General features: G+C 61.0%; 5 protein-coding genes across 7 annotated transcripts; 3 read left to right on the plus strand and 2 right to left on the minus strand.

The window, feature by feature from the left end:
* Positions 1-289: 289 nt before the first annotated feature.
* LMAN2 (lectin, mannose binding 2) lies at positions 290-4,474 on the minus strand. Its single transcript, XM_042826270.1, has 8 exons — positions 4,336-4,474; positions 4,130-4,248; positions 3,944-4,061; positions 2,864-2,943; positions 1,625-1,786; positions 1,312-1,426; positions 904-1,023; positions 290-558 (listed from the first exon to the last, which is right to left on the minus strand). The coding sequence occupies exons 1-8, from the start codon at positions 4,472-4,474 to the stop codon at positions 398-400; spliced, it is 1,014 nt and encodes a 337-aa protein (XP_042682204.1). The 3' UTR covers positions 290-397.
* A 765-nt stretch (positions 4,475-5,239) lies between these two features.
* LOC122164424 (ADP-ribosylation factor-like protein 3) lies at positions 5,240-6,801 on the minus strand. Its single transcript, XM_042826442.1, has 5 exons — positions 6,562-6,801; positions 6,353-6,469; positions 6,201-6,251; positions 5,382-5,559; positions 5,240-5,301 (listed from the first exon to the last, which is right to left on the minus strand). The coding sequence occupies exons 1-5, from the start codon at positions 6,799-6,801 to the stop codon at positions 5,240-5,242; spliced, it is 648 nt and encodes a 215-aa protein (XP_042682376.1).
* A 1,548-nt stretch (positions 6,802-8,349) lies between these two features.
* RGS14 (regulator of G protein signaling 14) lies at positions 8,350-14,253 on the plus strand. The gene is made up of 15 exons (XM_042826663.1): positions 8,350-8,436; positions 9,247-9,268; positions 10,147-10,301; positions 10,405-10,497; positions 10,856-10,999; positions 11,092-11,241; positions 11,359-11,479; positions 11,555-11,679; positions 11,748-11,945; positions 12,034-12,110; positions 12,216-12,342; positions 12,514-12,595; positions 12,744-12,802; positions 12,920-13,028; positions 13,179-14,253. Exons 1-15 carry the CDS (start codon positions 8,392-8,394, stop codon positions 13,403-13,405), a joined length of 1,734 nt encoding a protein of 577 aa, XP_042682597.1. The 5' UTR covers positions 8,350-8,391; the 3' UTR covers positions 13,406-14,253.
* A 1,564-nt stretch (positions 14,254-15,817) lies between these two features.
* On the plus strand, positions 15,818-19,824 carry SLC34A1 (solute carrier family 34 member 1). Of its 3 annotated transcripts, none has more exons than XM_042826327.1 (13): positions 15,818-15,991; positions 16,152-16,268; positions 16,400-16,582; positions 16,746-16,874; positions 16,945-17,088; positions 17,172-17,283; positions 17,361-17,556; positions 17,763-17,858; positions 18,002-18,101; positions 18,284-18,451; positions 18,801-18,917; positions 19,030-19,154; positions 19,236-19,824. In XM_042826327.1, the coding sequence occupies exons 2-13, from the start codon at positions 16,166-16,168 to the stop codon at positions 19,788-19,790; spliced, it is 2,028 nt and encodes a 675-aa protein (XP_042682261.1). In that variant the 5' UTR covers positions 15,818-15,991; positions 16,152-16,165; the 3' UTR covers positions 19,791-19,824. The 3 variants fall into 3 exon arrangements, with proteins under 3 accessions (XP_042682261.1, XP_042682262.1, XP_042682263.1); XM_042826328.1 differs by having other exon boundaries at positions 18,428-18,451; XM_042826329.1 differs by lacking the exons at positions 15,818-15,991; positions 16,152-16,268 and having other exon boundaries at positions 16,517-16,582; positions 16,796-16,874.
* A 726-nt stretch (positions 19,825-20,550) lies between these two features.
* On the plus strand, positions 20,551-21,588 carry LOC122164467 (alpha-2Da adrenergic receptor-like). The gene has a single exon (XM_042826532.1). It carries the CDS (start codon positions 20,551-20,553, stop codon positions 21,586-21,588), a length of 1,038 nt encoding a protein of 345 aa, XP_042682466.1.
* Positions 21,589-22,182: the final 594 nt, after the last annotated feature.

Genomic DNA, 22,182 nt, shown 5'->3' on the forward strand with positions numbered 1-22,182 from the left:
CCCGACCCCTCCCCAGCAGAACCCCAGACACAGGCAAAGCCGCGGATGGTGTCAGTCCTTTAATGCCCCACTCACAGCCCCAGCCCCAACAACCCCTACATTCATACCCACCGCCCCGGGCAGCGCAGCGGGTCCTGGAGGTGCCCAGAGGAAGCACCGCGGCTCTCGGGGTGAGCAGTGCTTCTGCAGCAGGTGTGGGCTCTAATTAAAAACATTTCCCCCCCCCCCCCCCCCCAAGTCCAGCCTGCTAGACAGCAAGCGTCCAGCAGGATTACAGCCACAGGGACAGTTAAGAAAATACTTCTTGTATTTCTCGGAAACAGCTTTTAGAAACCACAGTTTGTACAGCTCCCCATAGAAAAGGAACGGGTCGGGCACCGCAGCCCGGGTTCTTCCATCAGTAAAAACGCTTGTTCCGCTCCTGGCGTTTCTGGAAGACCACAGCTCCCACCACAGCACACACAATGATGCCCAGCAGCGCGCACAGCAGGAGCAGGAACACCTTCCAGCCTGTCAGGGGCCCGCTGCGGAAATTCCCCGTCGGGTCGTCCACATTGTCTGCAAGGAGAAGCAAGAGACTCACCAAGCCTCACCTCCACCAATGCTTCAGAGTGGGGGAATCTCAGCTCTAACTCTGCCCTGCTGCTGAGCAGGAAGCTGCTGGAAAAACCAATGCTGGAGCACTGCTAAGAACAGGGAGATCAAGCGCTCAAGTGATAGATGGACGTCTTCCCCACAAAATGCACTCTTCTGCTGCTGCTGGCAGCAACCACTGAACGCCAATGCATAACACAGGCACCTGCCTCTTGGCAGGCACACTGTGGCAGATTTTTCCAGATTTTTAGGTGCCCAGCCCCAAGATCCAAGTCCTTCACTGAAGGTTTGGGAAGCGCAGACACTCACCTTTGGGAGATTTAAGGAGGCTGACGCTAGGCTCAATCTTTGTCCAGTCAACAGTGTCATCTTCCAGGGGATGCTCCACCATGAGCTGGAATAGCTTCATTGAAATAATGTCATGATTGTCTAGGAAGCAACCGTCAGCACTGAGGACTGTCAGAAGCCTTGAGAAATGCCCACGCTGGCATCCCCAGCTCTGTGCTCTGCCAGGTGCAGGTCTCCTTCCCTCTCAAGCAACCCTCACATCCCAGGTATAATTTGAGATGCTTTTAGGTGCCTCCTTTCTCAGGCCACGTGTCCCGATTCAATACAGTTTCAAAAGCCCCATGAACAAGAAGCCACCATCTACTGCATCCATAGCATTATACTCCAAGCACCAAGCAGCACATAATCCTACAAGCAAAGCCCACTCACCAGATAAGTCTCCAGTGCCTGCAGAAGCACCAAAAAAGTAGCCAGTGGGCAGCTGTACCCCTGCAATGTCAATGCAGTTCTTCCACTCGTTCTTGTCTTCTACATCTGTCATCACCTGTAGGACCAGGGGAGTCACACCAAGAACACTGGCTGCCCCTCTGCCCAGCCAGCACTTCTTTTGGAACCAGAGGAGCAGGAGATCCAACGTGGCAAACCACACACTGCCACAGCACCACCCACCCACCAGTACCACCCTGCAGTACGTGCACGAGGTGCCCTGCAGAAGGAACAAGGGGCTCCCTGCACATCTCACCGTCAGGCGACCTCGGGAGTACCGAACTGCCAGGAAAGTGTCATGATTCTGGTTCCGAATCTCAGCAGTGCATCCTGCCAGCTCCGTCCAGCGCCCATCCTTACTGTGGTCGTAAGTCAGGGAGCCGTTGTTCACCATGGCAGAGATGTAGGGGAACACACGCTGCAGGGAGAGCGTTAGTGCCTTCAGTCTGAAGCAGCCTTTCAGCTGCAGACCCGAGAGCCAACTTCCCCTGTCTGCTCAGAAACCTCAGTGAGACCAGAACAACAGCAAGGCAACTGCATGGCAACAAAGTGAGTACAGAGAGCTGAGCTATTAAATCAAAGCTCCTTTCCTACGTAAAGCTGGCCTTAAAATGAGCGAGAGCTTGTTCTGCCTAAAGCAGAGTTGCCTTATCTGATCATCTGCATTAAGACCCCTCATGGGCTTACACAGCAGCGGAGGCTCATGGCAGTGGGACAGTGCCCACCAGAGTAACTTGCAGAGAATGCACAAGATCCAGTGAGAAGCTGTAAGACATTAATTGGAGCGAGACAGAAGCCTACAGACAGCACAGAAACTGGGCAGCAACCGCACATCAGCAGCAAAGCCACATCCAAGATTTTGTAGTCAGTAGGTGATGTGTGCTGTAAGGAGCAGCTGGAGGCAAGAATTAGCAACTCACTGAACATCAAGACAAGCAGATAGGGTCAATTCCCAGGAATTTACGACTGAAGTGTCACCAAGTGGTTGGGGCAACAGACCTCACTAATGCTGTCACATTGTCTAACCATGTCATAATGAGACCCACAAACATGAAGCGGGACAGAAGGATCACAACCGCTGTGGGGAATTCTGGGGAAGAAAGCCAGCACAGGAGTTTCTCTTTTAGAAAAACAGGCTGGAGATGGAGAATAAGGCCAGAAACAATGTGAGACGGTCAGAGAAGTCCAGGAAATGACACCCGGGATTAATATATTTTCAGATAGATTTCACATTCAGGGTCTACTGTCTTATTAGAAGCAGGGGAAAGGCCCTGGGAGCAAAGGAGCAGTCAACACCATGACATGGAGCAAGCACCTTCCTGTCCCCATTAATGCACATACATCCTCTGCTCTTTAACAGCTCATAGGACAGGAAGAACAATAATCTGTTCTTGCATAAAGAAAGTTTTCCTCAGTCCAGGTATGAAGCACTTGCAGCACAAAGCCACAAGGAATCAGCCTCCTGAGCACTGAGCGAGCTCCCTGAACTACTCACCTCTGTTGCTTCATCATTGGGATACGTATCGAGGAAAATAGCCAGCCCATGAAAATTGTCCCTGCTGCCAAAAACAGGACCTGGAACAGGGCAGAACACAGTAAAGGGATGGCTCTGTTCTGTACCTTCATCCTGAAGCCCTGGTTTGTAGGTCTTCGACACTGAGATTCCTTCCAGCTGGCACAAGCAGAACAGCTCTACCTCACCTCAAAGCATAGCCCAACGAGGCAGAATCTGCACTAGAACAGCAGACACAGCACCAGGCCTGCTCATGCAGACTGCACACAGCCCCCAGGGGAAAAAACACAATGGCCACTGAGAAGCACTGCTCATCTGGAGCATTGCTGCAGGCTCACAGGTCAGGATGGACAGAGCAGAACACTCCTCTCTAAGCTGGGGTGGCCAAAGGGAGGTCAAAACCTGCTCTGCAGAGAGCTAGCTCTAAGGCTGTCCCAGGACACGTGTAAGCACTGCTGAACCCAGGTTGTGCATGGAGCTCATGCTGAACACCCAGAGTCATAGAATTGTTAGAGTTGGAAAGGACCCTTAAAAGTTATCTACTCCAACCCCTCTCGTGTCTCCAGGGACAGGGCACACATCACCTCTCTGGGCAAGCTGTGCCAATGCCTCACCATGCTTTGTGTAAAACGCTTTATTTTTTCTTATATCCACTCTCAATCTCCCCTCTTTCAGTCTGAAACCATTTCTCCTTGTCCTAACACAACAGACCCTGTTAAAGAGACTGTCCTTTTCTTTCTTATGACCCCCTTTAGATACTGAAGGGCTGCTGTCAGGTCTCCCCAGAGCCTTCTTTTCTCCAGGCTGAACAGCCCCAGCTTTCCCAGACTGTCCTCACAGGGGAGGCATTCCATCCCCTGGATCAATTTTGTGGTCCTCCTCCAGTGGCACTCTGACAGGTCCACATCTCTCCTGTGCTGAGGGCTCCAAACCTGGACGCAGTACTCCAGCTGAGGTCTCACCTGCACAGAGCAGAATGGCAGGACCACCTCTCTCACCCTACTGACCACACTTCCTTTCATGCAGCCCAGGATACGGCCGCCGTTCTGGGCTGCCACCTACCTGGCACGAGGCGCTCCTGCGTGTACCACAGGGCCAGGCCATCCCCGTGCAGATTCTTCTTGCCAGCGCCGTGGATCTTGAAGTGGACGTGCAGCTCCCAGTCCTTCAGAAAGCAGGGCTGCGGAACAGACTCGGTGTCAGCCCGGCACGGGGAAAGGTCCGCCAGCCGCCCACCCCGGGGCTCACCACGCGGTTCCAGATGGAGCCCTCCCGGCTGCGTTCATCAGGCGTCAGACGGACGTACTGGCTGGTAACCATGGTGCTGCCCTGGAAGTCCCACAGCGGCATCGCGGCGGAGCCTGCACCTGTGACGAGTGCACAGAGCGTGGTTCAACGCGCAGCCCCGGCCAGGCCCCGGCCCCCGGCCCCCACCCGCCGCGCCCCGCGCTCACCCTGGTACGGCTTCATCAGCGAGTGCTCGCGCTTCAGGTGCTCGCTGTTGCCATCCGTAAGCTCGGCGGGGGCCAGCCGTGGGCCGACCCCCGCCAGCAGCAACAGCGCGACGGCCACCAGCTGCGCGCCTGCCGCCATCCTCCGTTTCCGCCTTCCGCCGCGCCGCGCCCACTCCGCAGCGGCGGCCCTCTCTGCCAATCACGAGCCTCCAGACCGCTACGCCCCCGCCCCCGCGGGGTGACGTCACTCCCGCCCGCCTATGGGAGGGGTGGGGGCGGGACCAGCGAGGCCGCAACTTCCGCCGTGCGGCAGTCCGAACCCGGGAGCGGCAGCTTAGCGCCTGCCGAGCGCGAGGTGTGTTGGGAGCCGCAGTCCGCTCCGCTCCACTCCGCCTCGTGCCGCCCGCGGGGCACGTGACCCGCCCCGCCCCGCCCCGCCCTCCAGCAGCCCGTTGCCACGGTAACGCCTCACAAGATGGCGGCAGGTGTCGCGTGCGGTGCCGCGCGAAGGACAGAGGAGCGCAGCACAGAAGGGCGGCGGGGGCAGTGCGGAGCTCAGCGGCTGCTTTATTGAGTGCCCGTGCTGCCGGCCCAGCACAGTGTCCCCGCATCGCGTTAGCGCGCTGCGTCTCATCGCTGATCCACATCCTCACTGCCACGTCCCGTGCTGTGTATGGGCTGTGCCTGCTGGTGCAGCGGCGCCCGTGGGCCCTGCTTCTCTCCGCGGGGGAGGACTCAGGGTACGTGGAGGCCCAGAAGATGAGAAGAGAAGGGAGGATGAGTGGTGAACAACCGTGTGGAAACCCCTCAGAGCACGAGTTGAAGGCTCAGGGCCTGGTCAGGCCTTCGGGGTATGTGGGGACTGAAGGAGAGGTTGGCTGTGGCTTAGTGACCTGCAGCTCTGTCACTTTGCAGCTCTCACTTCTTCCTGCTCATGATCTGCTTGGAAATCCAGTTCATTCCATCCTGAGGGGAAGAGAGGTATGAGCACAGCCTGCTGCTACACACCCGCAGTGCTGGTAGCCGCTCGCTCTGTACCTGCACGCCTTCTCCAGACAGGGCTGAGCAGGCCTGGATCTGCCATTCTCGGTCCCGGTAGGTGTGGAGGCTCAGCCCTTCTGCGATCTCAGCTGCAGGTGCTGCTGTCACCAGGTCCTGCTTGTTGGCAAATACGAGCAGTGGGACCCCCATCAGAGATTCCTCCTCAGTGAGCTCCGCCAGCTCCTGCCAAGAGAGAACCCCTTCCCAGGAATGCTGCTGCTCTTACAGAGCTGTGTTCCTCTCTCAGGTGCTGGTGAGTCTCAATTTGCCATGAGGTCTCTACAACCCAAGGGGGAGATGGGAACCCTTGAAGCTACATCTGCCCTGAGGAGAACTGGAGCCGCACTCAGCACTGCCTGAGAGGCAGAACGCTCCTGGCACCCAGAGCACCTTGGGCAAAGGGCAGCTGCTGACAGCCCACACTGTCTGGTGCCCACGCCTGTGTTCCTGGCAGAGTCTGGCATCAGCATGGCCTCAGCTGACACTGTCTCACCTTCCATTCTTTGCTTTGCTTTCCAGCTTTTACATCTCCCAGTTCACTACCTGAGCAAATGGCTTTCTTACGTGGCCGTATCAGAGACAGACACCCTGTGTCAGATGTCCCTGGGGCATCATCCCCAACTAGGGTAGGGTGGGCAGAGCTGCTTGGGGCAGGTCTGCTGTGGGGTGGGACAGATATGCGTGCTGAGGCCCTGGGCATGAGCCCTTCCCACACAGCTTAGGGAACAACTCAACCCGCATGAGGAAAGCCCACAGAAAACAGCCTTGTTCCCCACTTCTGTGCCCAGGACCTCACCACCGCCCCTTGCCCAGGCCGTTCATACCTGCCCTGTCTCCTCGAAGCGCTTCTGGTCTGCACTGTCGATGACATAAATCTGCCAGGGGGGACAAAAGGAACAGCAGGCAGCCCCTCCTCACACATCACACAGCCCTCTGCTTGCTGCAGGGCTCTGCTAGGGCATGGCCCCTGGCTCACCAGCAGGTCAGTGCTGCCCAGGTACTTCCTCCAGTAAGGTCGGACGGCGCGCTGCCCGCCGATGTCCCAGATGTTCAGCTTGAAGCCATGCGAGTGGACGCTCTTGACGTTGAACCCCTGTGAGGGGAAGCAAACTCTGGCATCACCCCAGGGGAAGAAAGACAGGACCCATTGCCCTCCCACTGCGCGTGCTTCAGAGCAGCCTGTACCTGGGTGGGAGTGATGGTGCTGACCTCCTCAGATGCCAGGCGCTTCAGCAGCGTGGTCTTGCCTGCATTGTCCAGCCCCAGCAGCACGATGCGGAGCTCCTGCCCTGGGGAACTGCTCAGCCTCTGGATGACAGAGAGCAGCCCCCGAGGATGCAGGGAGCTGGGAGAGTCCTGCAGGGTGCTGGGTTGCTGCAGAGCACCCTCATTTTGCAGTGGGGAGCTGGGTGCCCTGTCGTCCATGGGTGCCCTGTGTCTGTGGCCTGAGCAAAGTCTGGGACTTTGTTCCGAGGTGCACAGGTTCAGGGTGGCCCCACCGAAGATCCGCCCAGTCTGTCCCCTTCCCTGGGAGCCCAGGCAGCTCCTGGCAGGCTAGGGGACAAGCCCTGGTGCTGCGCAGCCAGCTGGGCACTGATGCCAGTGCAGCTGCTCGGGGCAGGAGGGATGTAGCCAGATCCTCCCCCCCACCTCTTGCACATCGCCCACGGTCTGGGAATGGCTGCAGCTCACAGCACACGCAGGGAGAGGCTGGGGGCTCATCCCTGGGGCACTGGCATCTGCGTGACTGGCACACTCTCTGTCCCTGGGGGAGGAAGAGGATTATGGCCTCCTGAATTAGCTACTGTTTCTCCATTTACTCACAGCATTAAGTAATGCCCTCAGTAAATCCCCCAGCCAGCTGTCACCCATCCGCTACCTCTTCCTGCTCCTGACCCCAGGGGTAAAATGGGGGGCACAGAGCATCCCTCTCCCCACCTCATGGGGATGCTAGCACAGCAGGAGGACGCAGTACCTGGGCACCACAAGCACTGTGTTGGAGTCAGCAGCAAGGGATGCCATGGGCAGGGTCAGACACAAAAGAGGGCAGCTGAGAGCTGGCTGTGCAGGGGTAAAGTGTGGCCGGGATTCCTTTCCCTTCAACCTAGAGCGTGACAGGAGGTGACGCTGGGATATGGCTGCTCTGAGCCACATCAGCCTGAGGGAGACGCGGGCTGTGGAGCAGGACAGGGATGTTCACAGAATCATGGAGTCATAGAATGGCCTGTGTTGGAAGGGACATTAAAGCCCCCAGCCCCATCACTTGCCCCAAACCAGATCAGGCCGCACAGGGCCCATCCAAGGCACTGGGCACCCCACAGCCCACGCTGCCCCACTCAGGGCCAGTGCTCATCCCAAAGCCAACGGGATGAGGTTAGCCGAGCCACGAGCTCGCTTCTCACACACCCGGCTCGTGTTTCGACGCAGATATCCCTGCAGGGAGGACGGTGACTCACGCGCTCTGGGTGAGCAGTTTTTATTTATAACTCGCAGTGCAGAGCCAAGGCAAACAGCGCGGCGACAAAGGGAGGGGGAGCTGCGATGCCCCGATGCCATCGCCACGCGCGGACCTCCGCCCGGCTCGGCGCCGCTCTCACCGGCCCCGCTCGCATCCCGTTATCCGCCCCGCAGTGACCGCGGCGCCCTGCCGTCCGCCCGGCACTCACTCGCATTTCCCGGCCCGTCTCGAAACACCCTCCCCAAAACACCCTTTCCCTGCGGTTGCCGGAGCCCCGCGCTCCCCGGCACCCCAACGCCGCGCGGCCGCCCCGGGGCAGCGCCGCTCTCCCGGCGCCCGGCGCTGAGCGGAGCCGGAGCAGCCGCTACCGGCGGTGGCGGAGGGAGGGAGGGCGGCTCCGCTCCCCCCGGCTGCGGTCTCGGTTCCCATGGCGACACTTCCTGTGGCAGCCGAAAGCGGCAGTGCCGGCGGGGCCGGGGGTGCCGGGAGGGCCGGGCCGGGCCGCGATGCTGCGGGGCGGCGGGTAGCCCGGCGGGCTGGGCCGGGCCGTGCCAGGCATGCAGGGCAAGGGCAAGCTGCTGCCGGTCCTCAACGGGCGGATGGTGAGCGGGGTCCGGCTGGGTACCGAGCTCGGGGAGATGCGGGAGAGGGAGGGTGGGGCTGGGGTGTGGTGCGAGCCTGGGGCGTGCGGGGATGGGGTGTGCGGGGTGGGCGACGGGGGGTGGGCAGCGGGATGGGTGCGGAAGGGTTGTGGGTGCGGGAGAGGGAGGTGCGGGGCTGCGGCGGGGCCGGGCAGGGGGATGCTGTGGGGCTTTTGGGGCTGGGGGTCACAAGGCGGCTCCGTGGGTGTGGGGCTGGCAGCGGGCACCGGCCCGGGGAATCACGCCAAGCGGTGCAGCGCTTTGCCCACCCCTGTGCTGGGGATGAGCGTGAGGCTCTGCCCATCCTCCTGGGTGCCACGTCCCTGCGGGAGCTGCCCGAGGCGGCCTGGGGGATGCTGCAGGATGCCCTGGGCCAGCAGCTCCGGCACGGATCGACTCCAGCCCCTCGGCACTGGATTTCCAGTAGCCCCGGGCCCCAAAGCAGGAGGCAGCGGGCACCGTGCCTGCCTGGGGCTGTGGTTCTCCTTCCTCCCCTGCTCTTCCTGTGTTGGGGAGGCTGCTTCTCCCTGCGTAGCAGCAGTCACATCTGACAGCATTCGTCCTTTCCCAATTGCTAAACCCAAGGCGGCAGAGGCACGCGGGTGGGAGAACAGCAGTGTGCTCTCTGCAGACCCACAGCCCTGCTTGCTGTGCTGGGGGAGTCCCACGTCCTGCCCCCGCCATGGGGCAACAGCTCCAGCTGTAGGTAGATAACACTGGGGCTGTATCTCTAGCTGTTTGCCCTCCCTCACCTCTCTTTCCACCCTGCAGGGCCCGGCTGTGTCAGATGGAGGTAAGGCTGTTTGCTGTGCTGGGATGAGGTTGGTGGCATCTTCAGGGGAGGGGGAGCCCCGCAGTCCCACCCATCCCTCTCTCCTCCGCTGGGCCCCTGGGTGCTAGGAGCTGTAGCACTGGCTGGGACGTGCTGAACCCAGTGCTCTGAGGGGATGCTGCCTGTTTGCCAAGTCATGCCTTGATTTGGACTGATCGAGAACAGAAGGGCCTGGCAGAGCAGCAAGCTGCCTCCTCCCTGCTGGGGAGCAGCCGGGATGCTGCTGCTCCTGCCTGCATGCCCTGTCCTCCTGCTGCCGGTTCTCCCAGTCCAACAGCTGTGCTCACCAGGGGTTCCTGCAGGATTAGGGACCTGGGTAGCTGATCTGCGTCTCCCACAGTGGTCAGGGCTGGAGGGATGGAGGAGGTAAATTGAAGCACAGTGCAGAGGCATGGTTCCTGGGGAGTACCTCCAGCCATTCTCCGTGCTCTCTCCATGAAACATGCCCGCCATTTACTCCTGCCATCCTGCTTCCCCTCCCCACTGGGTGCCTTCCCCACACGCCGGCTTTGTTTCCCAGGAGATGAGTCACAGCAGAGTGAGGTGACAGCCCTGGGAGGGAGTGTTGTCACGCCGGAAGGTGTCAGCTTGTGCCATCCATCGCTGTGCTCAGTCCAACGGTGACGCTGATGTGATGGAGCAGCGGCCCAGCTCCTCGTGCTCCCATCCCACATCCCACAGGGCTGGAGCAGCCAGGATAGGGCAGATAGACTTGGGGCAGATAATGGGGGCTGCAGATAGCAGTTCTTTGGGGGCTGACTCAACTCCAGCTGAATGCCCATGCACAGGCTGGCCACGGTGCCCAGGGACTCAGACCTGACCTTTTCTCTCTCTTTCAGAATTAAATGCCTCCAGAGCCAGGGGCAGCAACCACAGCGTGAACAGCCTGCCTGCAGTGCAGTCCCTCAGCAGCAATACACACAGCTCTGTTGTCAGCTGGGCCGAGTCCTTTGAGACACTGCTGCAGGACCGCGTGGCTGTCACCTACTTCACTGTGAGTGCTGCAGCCCACACTCTGTGCTGACTACAGCTGCAGTCCTGGCCTCAAGCACCCCATGCCCTGGGTGCAGTCAGGCCAGCATCTCTCTGCCCCACAGGAGTTCCTCAAGAAGGAGTTTAGTGCTGAAAATGTCTACTTCTGGCAGGCATGTGAGCGCTTCCAGCAGATCCCAGCCAGCAACATGCAGCAGGTATTGACCCCATGCAGAGGATGTGGTCTGATATGTGGAGGTGGCAATCATGTCACTGTGTTCCTGGGTGCTTGTATGACTGCTGGTAGGGAGGATGGGGTTTTTCTTGTTGGGACAAGAAAGTGGGCGCAGGGCAGGCTGTGCTTCTCCATCTCTGGGCCAGCAAAAGGATGGAGGGTGCTGCTGCCAGGGGCAGGAATGGGAAAAGAGATACAAGGAATAGGACAGGAGGGGCCAGGGCAAGGTAACTCCTCCATCGAGACGTACTGGGTGTGAGGCCAGTGCCTGTCCTGCCTTGGGTGGGACTCAGCCCCCAGACCTCAAGGGCCCATGGCCCCATCCTGAGTCCTGTTCCTAGCTGGCGCAGGAGGCGCGGCGGATCTACGATGAGTTCCTGTCCAGCCACTCGGTGAGCCCCGTCAACATCGACCGGCAGGCCTGGATCGGGGAGGACATGCTGGCAACTCCCTCACCAGATATGTTTCGCCTCCAGCAGCTCCAAGTGAGACAAAAACCCCCAGTCCCACTCCAGCAGTGAGGCAGGAGCCAGACCCCCAGGCTGGGATGCTGAGCAAGCACCTTTTCCCCCCTCAGATCTTTAATCTGATGAAGTTCGACAGCTACACACGTTTTGTCAAGTCCCCACTCTACCAAGCCTGCCTGACGGCTGAGAGCCAGGGGCAGCCCCTGCCAGACCTGCGGCCCCACTCCCGCAGCAGCAGCCCCCCCCCAGACCTCAGCAAGGTGCGTGGGGTGTCAAGGGAACACGGACCCATCCAGGGCCAGTCATAAGCCTGAGGGATGGAGACAGTGGGGGACAGGGCAGCCTGCATGCTGAGCTTCCTCCTCTCTTTTCCCCAGAAGTCAAAGCTGAAGCTGGGGAAGTCTCTACCACTGGGCGTGGAGACAGCTGGCAGTGGTGCTAACCGCAGCCCTCGCCGTTCCTTCCGCAAGGGCGAGCGACGGGAGCCCTCCTGGGCAGGTAGGAGACATGCAGGGCAGCTCTGGGTGTCCCTGTCCTCGTGCCATCCCCCCCATGTCTGTCTGTCTGTCCTAGATGGGGGAGAAGGTGGCGGAAGCGCTGTGCTATGGAGGGAGTCCCAGGGCTCCCTGAACTCCTCCGCCAGCCTGGACCTGGGCTTTCTCTCCTCGGCCAGCACAGCTCCCAGCCCCTGGGCAGAGGTGAGTCCTGGCTGTGCCAGCCCCACACCACTACTGCCCACGCTGATGGTGGCTCTCCTGTCCCACAGGGCCACCGCAAGAGCCTGGGGGGCAGCGAGGCTGAGGCCAAGCCCATGAAGTACTGCTGCGTCTACCTGCCTGATGGCACAGCCTCACTGGCCTCCGTGCGGCCCGGGCTCTCCATCCGCGACATGCTGGCTGGGATATGCGAGAAGCGCGGCTTCAGCCCCTCCGACATCAAGGTCTATCTGGTGGGGAACGAGCAGGTACGGGGCGGGGGGGCTCCTGCCAGCGCGGCTGGTGTGGCATGGATGTGTCCGTGCCGGGAGCATCATGATACTTTGGCTCTTGCAGAAAGCACTGGTGTTGGACCAGGAGTGCTGTGTGCTGGCAGACCAGGAGGTGAAGTTGGAGAACAGGATAAGTTTTGAGTGAGTGTCATTTTCAGGACTGATGCCTTTGTATATCTGTTCCACATCATCCATCCCAACTTCCACACAGTACCCGGACCCCCAGTGTTGTCTTTCTCTCTGCAGTCTGGAAATCTCCTCCCTCAACAAGACCATCCGCATCACAGCCAAGTCCACCAAGCGTATTCGGGAAGCGCTGCAGCCTGTGCTGGGGAAATACAGCATAAACATGGAGCTGGCACTGTTGCGGCAGGTGAGGGTGGTGGGGCAGTGATCTGTATAGGGCCAGAGTGGGCAGTAGCACTGGGGGGTGCTCCGTGTTGGGTAGCCCTCGACATGGTGAGTGCTGATGTTATAGACACAGGCCCTCCACCCGGCCACCTTCACTACGTGCTGTGTATGACACTGGTGTTCCCCATTGCAGCAAGGTGAGCAGGCATCCCTGGACATGGACAAGCTGGTTACCACAGTGGCCGCACAGAAACTCGTCCTGGAAATGCCAGCAGGTAACGTCTGCTGTCTCCTCCCAAGCACTGTTACTGCCATGAGCCACGTCACTGCCCCCAGAAGTGTCCCCAGTCCCTCCTGCTGCTTTCTGCTGGTAGATTCTGCTCCCTAGGTGAGCACAGAGCATTGCTCTTCTCTATGTTGCAGACGTGCGAATGACAGAGAGTGCTGAGGCTGCAGCTGCCCCTTCCCCTCTCCAGAGTGAGGTGAGTCCAGGAGTGCCTGTGGGGAAGTTGTACCCCACTGTGGGTCCTGGGAGGAGGCAGGGGCAGGGAAAGCACTGCTTACTTGCCCCTGCGCTGAGGCATGGCTGCTTCCTGCAGGAGGGAAGCCCGACGGGAGCAGAGTCTGACACACCATGGGGAACAACCTCCTCCAGACTACGGTCATCAGCTGCCAGCAACCTGAACCGCCGCACATACGACCTGGAAGGTGAAAGCTGACGTACCGCAAATCCTCAGGACTGGGGCAAAACATGGGCTGAGGGGAGGCGGGTCCCTTCTGCAGCAGGGATGGATGTGAGGTCCCATGGGTGCAGGATCCCCATGGGGTGGCTGAGGCCCGTGTCCTCATTTTCCCCAGGTCTGGTAGAGCTGCTGAACCGTGCGCAGAGCTGCCGGGCCAATGACCAGCGTGGGCTGCTCTCCAAGGAGGACCTGGTCCTACCTGACTTCCTCCAGCTGCCAGGGCAGGATGATGGTACCTGCCGGGGGCCAGAGCCATCCAGTGCCCTTCACCCAGGGAACGGCCAGCCCTCTCCTGCCAAACCTGCACCGGCTCAGCCTGCGGTTGACCGTGAGCCCCGGTGAGCCCTGCTCCACACCTGTGCTGGCGTGTGGAGCCGCCAACACGGCCCAGACCACAGATCCGTCCATGTCCTGTCCCAGCCTCATGTTGTGTTGCTGTGAGTGGTTCAACAGCTGCCATGCCCCTTGGTGGGGCCATACCCCAGTACACGTCAAGGGAGTCCTGTATGTAGGTCAAACCCCTGTTGCAAAGTACTTTGCAGCATCCCACGTACGTCTGGCACTATTCCTGCCTGGTGCCTCTGCCCTGGAGCAGGGCTGCCCATAGGCAAATCCTGCCCTTGGGAGCATCCTGCCTGCACCAGGCTGGTGCAGACCCGCAGGAAACAGCCTTTGGCCCAAGGGAGGACAGGATAGAGAGGACGTGGCCAGTCTGGGTGGCAGAGCAGGCACCAGACCTCAGCCCCAGTGCTGTGGACAGGCAGAGACAGGAGAGTGCATTGGCCCAGATCAGGCCCTGTCCCAGCAGCAGCAGTGTGAGACTCTGCATGGGAGGCTGCAGAGACGGCCCTCAGGGCATACACCCACAGCCCCTGCCCGGTCCCTGCTGGAGCTGGGGACATTCAGCTCTTGGGGATAAGTCTGTCCTGTGCTAGAGGTGCTGGATCAGTGCGGCACCTCTGAGTGTTCAGCATCTCAGCCTACCCTAGGCGTGTCCAGCAGTGCCCTGGGCCACCGCTCAGTCCCCACTGCCCAGTCACAGGCAGAGCGTTGGCCCAGGGCAGCCTTCTGCTCCCCCAGGCAGGTGTCACAGCCCCCAGGGCTGGCTCAGAGCCCCCATGTGTCTCCGTGGTGCTGCTCAGTCCTATCTGTGGTGTGAAACCAGGGGAAATAAAGAGCATTGCCTGGAATCACTTCCCTCTCCTCCCTTCCTTCTCTGCTGGGGATCCATACTGTGCTCAGCTTTTGAGGGATGTTGAGGTAGCTTCTTCCAGCATCCCCTCTCCTGAACCCCAGTACCCACACAGCCCACTAGAGCTGTTCCCCACAACCCTGCCTGATGCCCATCCTGCTCTTGCAGGAAGGACCAGCACCAGTAGCCTGTTTTCCCTGTACTGCTAATGATGCAGGGGAAACTGTGGGGCTGGTAGGACTTCAGCCCCAAGGCTGTCAATGAGTGACAGCCCAGCTGCCAGGGCCTCTGCGGGTTAATGATTGTGGGGACAGCCAGGCAGCGGCCGTCGCATCCTCTGGGCACAGGGCACATGCAGCCACCAGTATCCCTCACTGGCAGAGCTGGGCACGGGGGCCTTGGGGTGCTCCCTGGCTGCAGCCCCTGGCCAAGGGACCTTCATGCCCCTGGTGTTCTGGAGAGGCACACCGCAGCCTGGTAAGGGGCAGGGGGTCCCTTGCAGACCTACCCGCAGGCTGTCCCCCAGCACAGTCTGTACCTTGGGTGCCTGCAAGGACTCTGCAAATGATGACTTCCTCACACAACTTCATCCCACTGCTAGCACTGGTGCATGGCGTCACTGTCCCCTCCAGATCTGCCGTGGCACGAACCCATGGACTAATGGAGACGAAGTTCTACTCCCCAGCTGCGTGCCCTGCTTGGCCCAGGGTATCTCATCCAGCACCACACGTGTCCCCCGGACCCTGCTGCGCCAAGGGAGCAGCACGTGCTGCCAAGGTGACCCAGGCACAGATCACACAGTGCTCCATGCTCCAGTAGGCACAGTCGAGGGCACAGTGGGTGCCCTGACGCACTCGTGGGCAGCAGCCATGTGGCACTAGCTGGACCCAGCTCCAGAGAAACAGAAGCAGCATGGCCATGCAGCCCCTCTGTGCCCGCTCCCTTGCAGCTGTACCGGAGGGGCCTTTGGCCCCAGCTCTGCCCTTGGCTGCCATGGGCACGAGATGGCCAGGCACCACGTGGGTGGATGGAAACTTGGCAGAGGTGTGTAACTGAGGGGTAATAATAAACAGCATTGAGGTGCAGTGACAAGCACACTGGCACTGCTCCCCTTCCACTCGACCTGGCATCGTGCATGCTGAGATAAAGCATTCTTTGTGGTGCGCTGGCGTGGGCGGCATGCCACCATCACTGATGACACAGGGTCCACACCAGTGCCTGTCCCGCTGGCAGCATCATGCCACAGTGCTGATGCAACCACTGCCACCACCTTTGGGCCAGGCCAGCAGAGCTGTGCACTTGGGACTGTGATGCTGGTGGGTGCATGTATGGCTTCACCGCCGGTTCAGGAAGCTCCAACAGTGAGACATCCTCTTCCTCTCCTGCAGGGGATGAAGCGTATGGTGTGAGGCTGTTTTACAAGGGGTGATGCAGAGCCTCAGGCAGGCGAGGTGGGGTGCACAGGTTGTGCAAGGCACCATACTCTGGGATGTGTGCCCCATGCCACCCCCAGGACTGCGGCTGACGTGGGATGCTGTGGGGTTACCCATTAACTGCAGGAATTTCTGGGGAGGAGGTGAGCAGTGAGCAGAGGCGAGGGGCAATGCTGGGCTCCTTAGACTTTGCTCTTGACGTGCATATAAAGGGCCCTGGTGCCCCGTGGGCCACTTTGCCGGAGGAACGCGTGGATTTGGCATGAGGACATGGCGCTGCTCTGAGTGCTTGGCCAGCACCAGGTGAGCAGCAACCCGGGGCAGGACAGGCTCCCGGGTGGCCAAGGGGACCAGTGGGACAGCACTCCTCAGCGGTGCCACCACTGCGTGGTTTTGGGGCGGCAGTGGTTGGAGCAGTGCAGATGCGGCCCCAGCACAGTGACGTGTGGCTGCCTCTGCTCAGACTCAGCCGGAGCGATGCTGCCATACCGGAGGGAGAGCCCGACCATGCCCCGCTGCCCGGTGCGGGGAGGAAGGGTGGTGCATGGGACCCCGTTTGCCTACTGCCCCAGCCCCCCAGGTAGGTCTCCCATCCTCACCACCCTTCTCTCCATGCAGAGCTCAGCTCTGCTTTCCCAAACCAGGCGGGCTCCACGCCCAGCACCTTGAGAGGACAGGGCCATAATGCTTGTTGGATATGACTGTATCCAGCTCTGCACAGGCTGCCGGGTGCCCACGCCTGCCCCTTCACCGTGGGAGCGGTGACCTGCCCTGACCATGGCTTCCTGTGCCCTGGCTCCCCGGGGCGGCTGGTGGAAAGTCGGGAGCGCTATGAGCTGGATGCACTGCCCTGGCAGGGGCCTCGCCTGGGCTTGGAGGAGCTGCAGAAGCCAGGTGAGGTTTTCAAGCACTGCACCCAGCAAGGAGGGCAGCAGGTGTGGAAGATGCTCAGTGCCCATGGTGCTGCAGGCAGAGCAGGAGGTGGAGGGGACCCACGAACATGGCCAGGCATGTGAACATGTGCCTGGCGTGTAACACTCTCTCTTGTCTTGCGCAGAGCTGGGCTGCTGGGTGAGGGTCCAGTCCATCTGTGTCTCCCTTCTCAAGGTGCCTCTGATGTTTGGCTTCCTGTACCTCTTCGTCTGCTCCCTGGACGTGCTCAGCTCTGCTTTCCAGCTGGCCGGAGGTACGGCTGTGGGCAGAGGGCAGCCAGCAGCACCCTGGCTCCAGTGCCCTGCCCTCACGCTCTCTTGCAGGCAAAGTGGCAGGGGACATCTTCAAGGACAACGCCATCCTCTCCAACCCTGTAGCCGGGCTGGTTGTGGGCATCCTGGTGACCGTGCTGGTGCAGAGCTCCTCCACCTCCACCTCCATCATTGTCAGCATGGTCTCCTCGGGGTGTGAGTGCACCCGTGGGGCTCCCTGGGGCTGGGGGCAGGATGGATGAGGAGGACGTGGGGCTAGCAGGTCTCTCTGCCGACAGTGCTGGAGGTGCGCTCTGCCATACCCATCATAATGGGCTCCAACATTGGCACTTCAGTCACCAACACCATCGTGGCCCTCATGCAGGCTGGTGACCGCAGTGAGTTCAAAAGGTGAGCATGAATGGGGGCAAAGGGACTTGGAGGGGCCGAGGGCCATCCCACATTGACACGTAGACTCCACCATGCAGGGCTTTTGCTGGTGCTACGGTGCACGACTGTTTCAACTGGCTGTCGGTGTTGGTCCTGCTGCCACTGGAGGTGGTGAGTGGGTACCTGCACCACGTCACCCGCCTGGTGGTAGCCACCTTCAACATCCGCAGTGGGAAGGATGCCCCTGACCTGCTGAAAATCATCACGGAGCCCTTCACCAAGCTCATCATCCAGGTCTCCTTGGGTTGGCTGTGTTGTCCCCAGGGGTTTTCCTCCAGCATTGGGGTTCCCATGCTAGCAGTAATGCCCCTAGCACCAATGTCCCTACAGTGGCAGTTCTGCCAAAGGCTGGCAGCAAGATCCCCATCACAGTGTAGATATCCCTAGCCTGGGGATGCTGCCAGCCCCACAGTGCCATCCCCTCCAATGTGCTGTTGCAGCTGGACAAGTCGGTGATCACGGGCATCGCGACGGGGGATGAGAGCCTGCGCAACCGCAGCCTCATCCGCATGTGGTGCGACCCCGCACCTCCCCAGGTAAGGGGCTCATGGCCTTGCTATGGCGCTGGGAGGGGGAGGCTGGCCAGCCAGATTCCCCTAGAAGCACCCCATGGAGGGCGATGGGCTGAGGCTGGTGAGGATGCTATGGACTCACCCACAGAATTGCCCGCTCCCTGCAGACAGCTGCCAGTGCGGTAGGAGTGTCTCCAAACTGCACGGCTTCTGGACACTGCAGCAGTAATGGCATTGGGATCCTCCACAACGTCACCAGGCAAAAGTGTGAGTGGATCTGGAGGGGGTGCTTGTAGGGCTGGGGGTGCTGTGGGTCTGGAAGCCCCGGGCATAGGGCTGAAGGAGAGCCAGGTGATGCTGTGGGGCTGTGCGGGGCTGCTTGGTGGGGACAGGTTTGTGAGCGGGGCTGGGCAGGCCCCAGGCCCTCGCCCAGCCGTGCTGTGGGGCAGGCGAGCACCTCTTCACGGACACGCCGCTGCCGGACCTGGCCGTGGGGCTGGTTCTGCTGGCCGGGTCCCTCGTCGTGCTCTGCACCTGCCTCATCCTCCTGGTCAAAATCCTCAACTCCCTGCTCAAGGGGCAGGTGGCCAAAGCCATCCAGAAGGTCATCAACACTGGTGAGTGGGACAGGGACTGTGGGATGGGACCCTGACAGCCCCAGTCCTCTCTGCTTGACCCCTGTCATCCCCCATCCTAACCCTACCTCTAACCCCCAGTCTTGCATGAACTCCTGGCCCCATTCCTACCTGCTCCCTGCTCTATTTATGCTCATCACATCCTCTTGGTGTCCCCTACACCCCCCTTCCCATCTATCCATCCATCCTGCCCAGCAGACTCCTGCAGCCCCAAGCTTGGCCCTATACCCAGAACCCGATCCCACAGCTCTCTCCCTAGCACCAGGTAGCGGCTCTGGGCCGATCCCAGCTGACATGTCCATGTCTGTGCCCTTGTCTTGTGCCATGGCAGACCTCCCACACCCGTTCAGCTGGCTCACCGGGTACTTCGCCATGGTGGTGGGCGCTGGGATGACCTTCGTGGTCCAGAGCAGCTCCGTCTTCACCTCAGCCATCACACCCCTGATCGGTCAGCCCCAGACACGTGCCGGTCCCTGCTACAATGGCCCATGGTCATTTGGGTGCTCGGACATGAGCCTCAAGGGAGAGGGCTGTGATGCCAAGGAGAGCCTCTCCCGCAGGCCTGGGAGTGATCAGCATTGAGCGTGCCTACCCGCTGACCCTGGGCTCCAACATTGGCACCACCACCACCGCCATCCTGGCCGCGCTGGCCAGCCCTGGGGACAAGTTGGCTAGCTCCTTCCAGGTATGGACTGGGGGCTGTGAGGAGACATCGAGAAAACAATGTGCCCCTATGCCCAGCTTGACACCAGTGCCGTCCCCACAGATTGCCCTCTGCCACTTCTTCTTCAACATCTCTGGCATCCTGCTGTGGTATCCACTGCCCTTCACCCGCCTGCCCATCCGCATGGCCAAGGCACTGGGCGAGCGCACGGCCAAGTACCGCTGGTTTGCCGTGCTGTACCTCATCATCTGCTTCCTCCTGCTGCCCTCCCTCATCTTTGGCATCTCCATGGCGGGTTGGCGGGTGCTGGTAGGGGTGGGCGCTCCTTTCCTCGGCCTCCTCTTCTTTGTGGGGCTGGTGAACATGTTGCAGGCACGCAGCCCCGGCCGGCTGCCCAAGTGGCTGCAGAGCTGGGATTTCCTCCCAGCCTGGATGCACTCGCTGCAGCCACTCGACAGCCTCATCACACGTGCCACGCTCTGCTGCACCGACCGCTGCCGCAGCCCTGAAGGCTGGGATGAGCGTGAGGCTGCTGCCCGTGACAAGGCCAGGCTGGGGCTGGACAACCCTGTGCTCTCCTACCCTGAGGAGATGCCCAGCCCCGTGCTGCGGGTGGGCTCCCCACACCTGGCCCCGCACGGTGCCACCCGCCTTTAGCCATTTCTACTTTCCCCGGTGTCTAATAAAAGCTGTGTCCCAGCTGCACATCTTTAGTCCCTGTCCTGCAAATCCTGACTGCTGTGTCCATGCAGCACTGAGGCACTGCCCCGCAGCCCATGGTGCCCAGCACTGGGGCAGCACCAAGCACAATGCTTGGCACCACAGTGGCACAGCGATGCTGCAGCCAAACCTGTACTGTGCTCTGCAGTTTGCCATTGTCCTGCTGGCAGTATCACTGCATCCCTTATCCCTGGAAAGCTGAGCTGCAGGGATGAGTTCGGTGCCACTCCACTCAGTGTCATGGCAGAATGTAATTGCTGGGGCTCAGCAGAATACTGGCTTGGCACAGCATAGCACCACAGTGCCCCAACACCACGGTGGAAGCTCACCTGCCCCAGTGACCCCGGCAGGAGCCCTTTAAGCATTGGCTACAACCACTTCTCCCACTGCCCACAGATGCTTGGGCTCCTGCCAGCGATAGCGGCCGTCCCTCCCTCCCTGCTTCCCGCCCTCCCTCCTCCCTGGGGCTGGGACGAGTGAGCGGGGTTGCTGCAGAGCCACGGTGCAGCCGCCGCGGGGACGGCACGAAGGCAGCAGCAAGGGAGACAGTGGGTTGGCCCCACTGATAGCGGGTCAGCTCGAGAGGAGCCGCAGCGATCGGGTGATGGAAGGGTCGAGCAGCAAGAAGTGACGGTGAGCAGGGCGTGCACGGGGGGCAGCCCCATGGGGGTTCGGTCATCAGAGGGATCGGTGCAGCATGGAGGCTGCCATCACCCCACCCAATGCCTCCAGTAACAGCAGCCAGGCCGGCAGCCCCCCACACTCGCCGGCGGCCACCGGGCTCATCCTGCTGGCCGTGCTGGCCGTGCTGCTGGCCACGCTGGTGGGCAACGCGCTGGTAGTGGCAGCCGTCTCCACTAGCCGGGCCCTGCGCGCCCCGCAGAACCTCTTCCTGGTGTCCCTGGCTTCAGCGGACATCCTGGTGGCCGTCCTCATCCTGCCCTTCTCATTAGCCAAAGAGGTGATGGGCTACTGGTACTTCGGCAGCTTGTGGTGCAGCCTCTACCTGGCGCTGGATGTGCTGCTGTGCACAGCCTCCATCGGGCACCTCTGTGCCATCAGCCTGGACCGCTACTGGGCCGTCACGCGGGCGGCACGGCTCAACCTGCGGCGCAGCCCCGGCCGCGTGAAAGGGATGATTGGGGCGGTGTGGGCCGCGGCCGCCCTGGTGGCCTTGCCACCCCTCTTCAAGGCCCGGCCGCGGGCACGGCAGTGCGAGCTGATCGACGAGACGTGGTACGTGCTGGCCTCCTGCGTCGCCTCCTTCTTCGCCCCGTGCCTCGTCATGGTCACCGTCTACTGCCGCATCTACCGCCTCACCATGCGTCGGAGTGCCGCTGTGCTCGCCGCCCGCCGCGGCTCGGCCCCGTGCCCTGGGGATGCCAACAGGAGGGCGTCATGGGCTGCAGCACCGACCCGGCGGCACCGGAGCCAGCACCAGAGCGTGTCGCTGTGCCGGCGGCGCTTACTGCGGGTGCGGGAGCGGCGCTTCACCATCGTGCTGGCCGTGGTGATGGGGGCCTTCGTGCTCTGCTGGTTCCCCTTCTTCTTCACCTACAGCCTGGAGGCTGTGTGTGGGGAGGGGTGCCGCGTCTCCAAGCCCCTCTTCAGCTTCTTCTTCTGGATCGGGTACTGCAACAGCAGCCTCAACCCCATCATCTACACTGTCTTCAACAGGGATTTCCGCGCTGCGTTCCGCAGACTCCTGGCTGCCCTGGTCCGGCACGGCTCCTAGGGACCCCCGGGGCGGCCACCCCACTGCGCTGTGACAGAGATGGGGGATGGAGGGCTGTGCTGCTGGGGTCTGAACTCAAGGTACTTCCAGAAACGCAGGGTTTTGCAGGGCGGTGAATAAAAAAAGGCAGAACTGCACGCCCAGGGCTGGTGTCTGCATCCCAGGAGCACTCAGCTCTGCTCCTCTCCCAGGTCACCCCATCTATCCCCACTGTCTCTGGCAGCCATGGGTGACTTCTCAGTGGGTGGCACCTTCATTGAGTACCAGCAACCTGTGCCACCTCACCCTGGCTGGATTTGCTGGAGACCGAGCAAATGCCAGTTCCCCTGCATCCACGTGAGTAACTTCTGGCACAAAGCACAGTGACAAGCCCTGCAGCTGCTGCAGGACCAAAGCCCCAGATAGTAACCTTGTGGCCACTGGACTGAGCTCCTGCGCCGTGCAGCGCCACAGCACAGCCCAGTGCCTTTGCTGGGGCTCTCCGGCCAAGCCCCCCAGCATAATCTATGCCATGCTGCAGGAGTACCACGGATGCCACCTAGCCTGCTTGGGGCTTCAAGAGGAGAGGTTGTTCTGTCCTGAGAGAGTGTAGAT

Source organism: Centrocercus urophasianus, unplaced genomic scaffold, assembly GCF_019232065.1.
Source record: "Centrocercus urophasianus isolate 14NV4802_14NV808 unplaced genomic scaffold, USGS_Curo_1.0 seq_26, whole genome shotgun sequence".
NCBI lineage: Eukaryota > Metazoa > Chordata > Aves > Galliformes > Phasianidae > Centrocercus > Centrocercus urophasianus.

What these genes read in the sequence shown, in the direction of transcription:
- LOC122164467 (XM_042826532.1), top strand. Translation starts at nt 20,551, where the DNA reads ATGGAGGCTGCCATCACCCCACCCAATGCCTCCAGTAACAGCAGCCAG.
- LOC122164424 (XM_042826442.1), bottom strand. Translation starts at nt 6,801, where the DNA reads ATGGACGACAGGGCACCCAGCTCCCCACTGCAAAATGAGGGTGCTCTG. An exon ending in GCACCATCACTCCCACCCAG is followed by an intron (nt 6,470 to 6,561) that starts GTACAGGCTGCT and finishes TTCCCCTCACAG; the next exon opens with GGGTTCAACGTCAAGAGCGT. An exon ending in TGGGCAGCACTGACCTGCTG is followed by an intron (nt 6,252 to 6,352) that starts GTGAGCCAGGGG and finishes CCCCCCTGGCAG; the next exon opens with ATTTATGTCATCGACAGTGC.
- RGS14 (XM_042826663.1), top strand. Translation starts at nt 8,392, where the DNA reads ATGCAGGGCAAGGGCAAGCTGCTGCCGGTCCTCAACGGGCGGATG. An exon ending in TGGCTGTCACCTACTTCACT is followed by an intron (nt 10,302 to 10,404) that starts GTGAGTGCTGCA and finishes TCTGCCCCACAG; the next exon opens with GAGTTCCTCAAGAAGGAGTT. An exon ending in CTCCCAGCCCCTGGGCAGAG is followed by an intron (nt 11,680 to 11,747) that starts GTGAGTCCTGGC and finishes CCTGTCCCACAG; the next exon opens with GGCCACCGCAAGAGCCTGGG.
- SLC34A1 (XM_042826327.1), top strand. Translation starts at nt 16,166, where the DNA reads ATGCTGCCATACCGGAGGGAGAGCCCGACCATGCCCCGCTGCCCGGTG. An exon ending in TGCTTTCCAGCTGGCCGGAG is followed by an intron (nt 16,875 to 16,944) that starts GTACGGCTGTGG and finishes GCTCTCTTGCAG; the next exon opens with GCAAAGTGGCAGGGGACATC. An exon ending in GACCGCAGTGAGTTCAAAAG is followed by an intron (nt 17,284 to 17,360) that starts GTGAGCATGAAT and finishes TCCACCATGCAG; the next exon opens with GGCTTTTGCTGGTGCTACGG.
- LMAN2 (XM_042826270.1), bottom strand. Translation starts at nt 4,474, where the DNA reads ATGGCGGCAGGCGCGCAGCTGGTGGCCGTCGCGCTGTTGCTGCTGGCG. An exon ending in GCTCCATCTGGAACCGCGTG is followed by an intron (nt 4,062 to 4,129) that starts GTGAGCCCCGGG and finishes TCTGTTCCGCAG; the next exon opens with CCCTGCTTTCTGAAGGACTG. An exon ending in GCAGGAGCGCCTCGTGCCAG is followed by an intron (nt 2,944 to 3,943) that starts GTAGGTGGCAGC and finishes GCCCTGTTCCAG; the next exon opens with GTCCTGTTTTTGGCAGCAGG.